Source organism: Diadema setosum, chromosome 21, assembly GCF_964275005.1.
Source record: "Diadema setosum chromosome 21, eeDiaSeto1, whole genome shotgun sequence".
Taxonomy (NCBI): Eukaryota; Metazoa; Echinodermata; class Echinoidea; order Diadematoida; family Diadematidae; genus Diadema; species Diadema setosum.
Window position 1 is genome coordinate 29,434,476 of NC_092705.1, and position 8,380 is coordinate 29,442,855.

The 8,380-nt window shown below is 39.8% G+C and overlaps 1 protein-coding gene across 1 annotated transcript; it reads left to right on the forward strand.

Moving 5' to 3' along the window:
• The first annotated feature begins 2,608 nt into the window (after positions 1 to 2,608).
• On the forward strand, positions 2,609 to 6,384 carry LOC140244769 (transcription factor Sox-14-like). The gene has a single exon (XM_072324387.1). It carries the CDS (start codon positions 2,902 to 2,904, stop codon positions 3,694 to 3,696), a length of 795 nt encoding a protein of 264 aa, XP_072180488.1. The 5' UTR covers positions 2,609 to 2,901; the 3' UTR covers positions 3,697 to 6,384.
• Positions 6,385 to 8,380: the final 1,996 nt, after the last annotated feature.

Here is an 8,380-nt window from a genome sequence, read left to right on the forward strand (position 1 = left end):
ATGTATTACCATTTCAGTCTCTCTCTCTCTCTCTCTCTCTCTCTTTAAAGAAATGATTCTATCACTTTCAGTCTCCAAGAATTGCACTGGAATGATGGAAGTAGCTACTGATTCATACAATGTGATAGCTGTTATCTCCATTATTTGCAGTTAAAAAAAAATATAAATATTGAGATTCTCCAATGGCACGATAACATGGTGATTTAAATCAAACTACCTACTATATCACAATTATTATTTCATTTCATATTGAATACAATGCCTGGAATTTTCATCCTTCTACTTTTTGTGGTTACTTTGTTAGTGGATGTAAAAAATTCCACTGATGATTAGAACACATCAATGGGGAGCCAACGTATGTGCCTGGCTTTACAAATTGTTGTTTTTAGTCTAATTTCTTTGATATGAAGTGTGCAGGTAAATATCTAAAAAAATAAAATATCCTTCAAACTCTACCTCTGATAAGGGCCTGCTTCTGTGACCATGCACAGAGAAACATGATGTACGATAATAATGCACAATTTGCTCCAAGAATAAAGATGGCCCACTGTAATGAGGCAGTAACATCCATGCCAGTTTATCTCTAAATGTGCTTTGTAACATTAATGCGCAGCACTACGGAAATGGTTGATTATGACTACTATTATCAAAACTCCATTTTACTACCAGTACTACTATTATGACTACCACTTAGTACTATAATCAGTATTGTTACAATCAACTTAATCACCATTCTTCTCATCTTCTTCATCATCCTCCTGTTCTTCTTTTATTTTATCTTCTTCTGCATCATCGTCATCACTGCTATCATCACCATCATCATCACCACCATTACACCTACCATCTTCATCATCACCATCATCACCATCACCACCAACCACCATCATCACCACCACCATCATCATCACCACTACCGCCACTATCACCACCACCACCACCATCATCATCGACATCATCCTGGCACCAGTGAAGCTCCTAAAGATTAAGGGACCATTCCTTTTCTTAACATTCAGACCATATACACCCAAAAATCAGTTAAGTTAATCACATACTGGTACGGTAGATCAAATACTGTAAAACATGATATATTCGCAGCACAAAAATTTCGCAAATTGTAGCCGATGGCCTTTCTCACAGCATGAAATTTTCGCGAATTGCAACTGGCATCCAACGCATACCATGTAGGCAAAAATTTTTGCATGGATTTTAATTTCGCAAATGTCAGCGCTCGCGAATTTCGTGAAATTAAAATGCACGCGAACATTCTTCATCTTACAGTATCTGTTGAAATGTGAAGACAGTTACTATGCATGACCATTGCTGTCATGTTCATCATCTTGTTACCTTGCGCTGGACGTAAAATTTTCATCGATTTGACCCACCCAACCTGGTCCGGCTGGCTGCTCCTGTCTCTGCATCAATTTGCTGAGCTCTTCTTTGCATCATAATTTATCATGTCGGTAAGCAGCAAAGCCCGAAGCCATACGGCTCATATGTTGTGGTGAAAAACCAAGCAACTGCCATGCAAAATACAGTGAGAAGGAGAGAGAAAGAGATATAAATACAATGGCATTAGAATCATGAGTTAGAGCATAGAATAGAGTAAGAGGGGGAAAAAATTATCCTAGTAATATTGAATATCTACCTTCCTGAAATACGACTAGATCAGATCTAGGTCTAATGACGAATGAAGTTGCCATGGTTATAAATCCCATGACATGTCACTGATTGAAAGGGGTCCCCATCAAAAACAAAGCTAAACGACTGCAAAAAAAAAAAAAAGAAAAAGGCATGCCTTGCAAGATGCAGGATACCACTGCACACGCACTGCCGGTATTGCACTACCAAATATCCATGTCGTACATCAATTCGCGACCGAGTGATTTAACTTTGCTCAATGCCAGTCCGAGACACAATTCATAACGACCGTAAGTTTAAGCTTACAGTTGTAGTCACAAAGGTCACAAGTAAAACTGTAACATAATTGCCTTTCTTAAAGTATTACTATAATTGATAGTAATTTCTACTAGAAAGTCTACGCTCTCCCCGTTCCTGGTGTGATGCCTTTATTTGAACTAACATATTGCAGAGTATGTGGGACTGTTCACATTGGACCATCTGCATCTCAAAACTTTTCCCTGTGGCCGAATAAATCTTTGCAAGAGAATGTCACACGGCCAAACACAAATGCCAAGTATAGTTTTACTCCGAGCTTTATCCTAAATAATGTCATAATGACAGAAACCCGGACAATACCTCGTAAACAATCAGAGTTAGCACTATCATCACCTGCCGATATCGAAAGAGAACAATGAAGCCATTTTGTCGTCTGGCTACGTTTGAACCAATCAGCTGTTATGTTTTCAACAGGTAGGCAGGCCGCACGCACGGTGTGGGCGGAGCCTGTGAGACAGCCCGCGGATTTGCATATGAATTATTCAGCACCTGCCGAGCGTTTACATTCTTCTCCAATCATTGGTGTCCGGACGTATATTTATTACATGCATGAGTAACGCTGGATTACCATTGGTGGAGCTGTAGTCTGATTATGCTTTTACGAGTATATTATTCATGTTATTACAACGGGTTGGTACAATGTGCTGTGTAGTTAGCTCCATGTGCAGAAGTATTTGAACTTAGCGCATCTTCTATTACCGTCTGTTCGCGGTGTTCACATTACATTTGTTGTGAGATAGTATGCTCATAAACAGTATTTAACCGAAGCAGCCGCTAACAAGGATATCACAACGGCCTTTCAACTTCTCTTTTCTATCCATTGCCGCTTCGACTTTGGCGCATTCTAACTTCATTCTCGGCCAGCGTCCAGTTAGACATTTTTGGCGTCGACAACAGATTCCAATTTTCTGATTTTCATCGCTCCGGAGAACTTTTCTAGCAATCATGATGGACTCTGCTATGGGAAAGAACTCGGACCATGTCAAACGGCCGATGAATGCGTTCATGGTGTGGTCGCGAGGACAGCGGAGAAAACTTGCCCAGGAAAACCCAAAGATGCACAATTCTGAGATTAGTAAAAGGCTGGGAGCGGAGTGGAAATTGCTTTCCGAGGACGATAAGCGGCCGTTTATCGACGAAGCCAAGCGGCTCCGAGCGCTGCACATGAAGGAACACCCCGACTACAAGTACCGACCACGACGCAAACCCAAGTCGCTGATGAAGCGGGATAAGTACGCCTTCCCTATTCCCTGTATCCCGACATCGTCTCCGTACCCGGTCACGACGTCGGCAACGGATATCATGAACTTCAGCTCGGCGGAGAAAAATCGGTCGTACCTCCCTCCTCATCACGCTCATGCCGCGGCGGCAGCAGCAGCAGTGGCAAGTCAATATTCAGTACTCGAGCAGGCCCAAAAACTGGAATCCTCTAGTGCACTGCGAGATTTTCCTCACGGAGCCCTGTACCCACCACCGCACATGTACCCTACCTCGGCCGCCGCAGTCCCCGGCAGTGCGTTCGGTAAGCTACCCGGCGGTGCGGCGGCTGCAGCAGCCGCTGGTCTTCACACGCAACCGTACATGATGCCCTACCCGGCGTGGCCAGGGCAGGACGGCGTACAGCGACCCGTAGCGTACATCCTAGTGAAACCCGACATGGAGCCGTACGGAGCCGCGCACCCAGCCATCAGGCCGACCGTACCGCTGCCGACAAGACCCACCGCAGCAACGGCGCTCTAATGCCGCTCATTTCTTCAAAGGACATGTTTCTGTGCTGCATAAAAACTGTCTTTGCCATAAATTTGAACACTAACGAGACATTTCTCTTTTTTTTTTTTTCGAATGGTGCTTGTATTTATAATGGCATACTACAACAAAGCACAGAGCCAAACGACCCGGTGAGAAGTTGTATACCTTTTTCATCCGGTGAACTTTTCATGTATTTTCTTTGAAAACTTTTTGTCTCTCTTATTTTTACTTTGACGACCTCGATTTTCATGCTAATTTAACGAACATGCTTTTATTTGTGACAACAAGATCAATTTTTACCTCTCAGTTTGGTCTTGAGACAGAATGGTATGGTCATTCATGCAGGGAAGTCATATCCGTGTGTACTATGCTCTTTCTGTAGTGGTTCTTCACTTTGTTGAAGAGATTCAACCTATTCTCATGACTCGTGTGTTGCGTGTGGATGTTTCCCTGCACATAACTTTCCTATCAATGTCCACCGAGTGAACATGCTATTATTATCAAGGCAAGCAAGCCGCTTTATGCTGGTTGAGTTTCTCGAGCAGTACTTTAAAACATCTTATCTTCTCAAAACGACGTTTGATTGGACTTGATTCATTCATGAATATATCTCTTGTGACGATTTGAAATATCAATGTGCTCAGTTATAGGCCCAAAATGAGAAAATCGAAATATATTTTGTGACCATGAAAACTCTCAGTACACATTTACCTTTCTCTCATTTGATTGCGTTCTTTTTTTTTCAGATTGGATTATCACGATCCGGTAATCATATCATAATAGGGAAATGTGCGTATAAAAGAAAATGTTTTAAGGTTTATAGATAAGAGAAGTTGTGTTGGGGAACAACGTAGAGCCTCATTCGATATGTTCTCTCTATTTTGAACTATACGAATTTTGTATTCACAAGGAAACGGGTATATGAAGTCTCGGAAAACAACGAAGACTTCAAGACGACAGGAAGGGGACTTAGTTTTCTGTCTCGATGTCATATACTCTGTGAAGAGAAATAACATGTGCAAGTTATAACAAGATTGATTTAATTCATAAAAGTTTGTCATTATATGGACTTATATGTTTGATATCTCTCGTTTCTGTGATTCAAAAACTAGATCTTATGTATGTTACATGTTTGCGTAATCTTACATCACTTTGGTATTATCGTTTGCCTTTGGGGTATATTCTTTTTAAGAGACCCGAACAGCGTACAGTCTATGAAAACTGCGAGAAAAGTTTCGAAACAGAATGAACCTCGGTAACAGTTAATTGGAAAACAGTTCTACCTTGCCTGGAAGTCATGTTTATCATAGTACTCGCTTGAAATTTCAAAGCCAATTAATGGTGTGCTTATTGTTTGAAGAGGATGATGTGTCGGAAATCTCGACAGTTTGTTGCAATCATTCCTAGTGGTTCGTATAACTATTACGTAATCCAGTTCAGCATTGTTTTGTTTTGTTTTTCTCCCCCCGACCATGGCGCATCTTAAATTTGTGCAAAGGAGCTTGGTAACAGATTTATATCATCTGAAATAATCGTACTCGTGTATTTGCTTTCAAAACGAAAGATTGTTTATAGCGATATCTGAATGTACTGTTATATTTTCTTTTCGTTTGTCGACATTTTCATGCTAATTACCTCATAACCATCTATGTACTACAAAGGGAAAACAACCAGGCGTGAATTAACGCCGGCTCAAGAAACAAATGATATTCGAGTTGTGGTCGTAAGATGATGATGAAACTATTCTGGATCTGTTCTGATTACTCCCCCTTTTCGGGTGTCAGTACTTAATTAACGCATATACATCGTAAAGTGTTCACTAACATTCTTATGCAAAGCTAACTATATGAAAGGAAAAAAAGTGGAAACTATGTGAGCTATGGCAACAACGGGGAATGTATATTTTGTAAAGTCTTTTGTAAAAAGAGTACTATTATATTTCAATGACGTTTTCGCCAAACGTGCGAGAGAGATATACCTGGGTGTTTGAACTTCGAGATTATTACGTTATACTGACGGGGAAGAAATTATTTATGTCGATTTGTGTTTGTGACACGCCGGAAGTATTGAATCGGCGCAAAGTCCCATTACTAATCCCCAAGCTCTAATTACGGGCAAACCATGTTGCATCTCTTTTTAGTGTGAAGGAATACCTCCTTCCTTCTACACTGCTGGTCGCTCATCTTTGTTTATCATTTCTTGCAATTATTGATTGACTAGCAAACTGCGAATATTTACATATTGTATTGTTTTCTTCTTGCATACTTTGGATGACATCGAATACTACGCATTTTTTTCTAAATAATGCAGCTAAATCGATGACTTTGACGCATATCTCTTACGATCAAAGCGAAATAATAGAACAAAAAAACGCCTAAGTTTTTCAGTTCATTCGTTTCATTTTTGTCGCTCGCAAGAGATATGAAGCGCTAATTTTCTTTCATTTTTATTCTAATTTCTGTTTTCCGTGATGTTGCAAAATGGAAAGGGGGAAAACTGATAGAAGTAAAATCGATATTAAAGTGTACAAAAATGAAGATGTGACCTTTCTTTTTCTTTTCTTTTTTTGTTTCTTATTGAAATAATGATTATGTTTGGATACAAGAATAGGACGTCGCGGACTCTCAAACGTCCTGTCCTAGCTGTCTGTGAATGGTAATAAATACACACACGTTGTCACGTATACAAACAAAGGCTTGAGACTTTAATTGATGCATTGTACAGTTCGGATTCTTTCCCTATAGTTTGTTTGCGCGGGGGAAATTGTTAATTCGGTATGTGTGCTATACTACCATCTTTTCAATGGAGGGCCCAAATGCACCTGCCTGGATTAGGGTGTCTGACAATGGTATGCAAAGTGTTTGTTGGTGGTAGACGTGCATGTGTGTGTGTGTGTGTGTGTGTGTGTGTGTGTGCTTCTATGAATAATTTTGAATGTGTGTATGTAACTACAGCTGTAAACATTTGGAAGCATGTGTTTAGGTTGGGGGGGGGGGGGTCGTTGGTGACATGACATGATAGATCGATTACAGAGTAAACACTAATATTAAGACAGATAATATGTCATGATACATAAGATTATCGTAATCTCTGTTTGATAAACGCGAGAACACAAAATTCCAAAATCATGTATTTGTGATGCTGACTTATACTTTGTTGTAATTGATAATAATCATCATCATGTTATCATGATTACTCAAGCTCAGACAAAAAGGGCTGACGATCTATTCATTCTTAGAATCGGAATTGGTTTAAAGGTATGGTATAGTAACGGTGGAGATGAGGATTGGGCCTTTTATGAGATACCAATAAACCACTTATAAAATAAGCATAGAACATGCCATTCTAAGAGGACTTCAAAGTTTATTTGATGGAAACCGGTTTTCGAATGGCTGAGATATCTAAAAACAAAGTAAAACAAAGTGGTCCTCATGAAAGGTGGATCCCACCTTGTAGTCAGATTGCTCTGTTTTGGATAACTCGGCCATTTCACAACAGATTTTCATCAAATAAACGCTGAATTCCTCTTGAAATTACATGCTCTTCCATATTTTATATGGCATATAATACTTATCATCTCACCGAAAAATGACAGAAACCTGAAGTCAGGTCTCAACCAAATCTATACGATCTCTTTAATTCAGCTAGATTGTCACTGATATTGTTTGACGAGGATCGCAAATAACCTAATTTTCAAATGTGCTTGAAATTGATGAAAATGAAATGAAGTCATGTAGTTGAGTTTCAGCATAACGTGATGGTTTTCCGAAGCCGCAGAGCTGACTGTATCATTGCATACGGGTATTTGCTTACATGTGTAGAAGCATTTACACGACTCTTAAGGAATTTTCCCTTACTCTACTTTGGAACACCTTTCTTTCTTATCGATAAGGTCTTCTTATGCACATATACTCATACAGTATACGTATGAGTATGGTGTACATATATATTTATACATTTCGAACTTTGCCCCTTCGGATTACAACCTACTTTATCATGGTATGCAAACACATACACCCCATGGAGTATAAAGCGCAAGAGATAAAATGGATTCAAAATTTCCGCTCTTCATTATTTGTAAAGTATACACATGACAAGTGTGAGTAGAGAAGGACGCTTTCAAGGTTATGACACATTAGAGAATGACGTGGTCAAGTAAGAAAATAAAAACACCCCCACAATAAAAGACATCTACAGCATATTTGCAATCGATCTATCCTGAATGGCCTTTTCTACCTGGTGGCAGCCCCATACCTACATTGACCACACGACACCACTCCTTTATCCCGTATAGCAATGTGTAGTCTTGCGTTAATTTCATGCCACTCATTCAATCCCAGTAAATCTGTACAAAAAGACCCATACAGTCGACATGCATACATCACCCACCTGGCAATGAAGAGGTATAACTGAAACGCCGCCATTTCCGCTCGACAAACATTCGCAAGTAATACCATAGCAGAACAAAAATGCTCTATGGATCGACTCTTTACATTCATACGGAGAGAAATGAAACTGTAAATATTTTCCCCCGACAATGAATAATCTGATAACGATCGCTCACGCGTGTTGTCAGGAAACAAACCACAACCACAATGGAAGATAATGAGTCCTTTATTTCTCTCTCCCTCTTTCTTTTGTTTTGTTTTTCTCTCGATATCTATCTTTGTGTCAG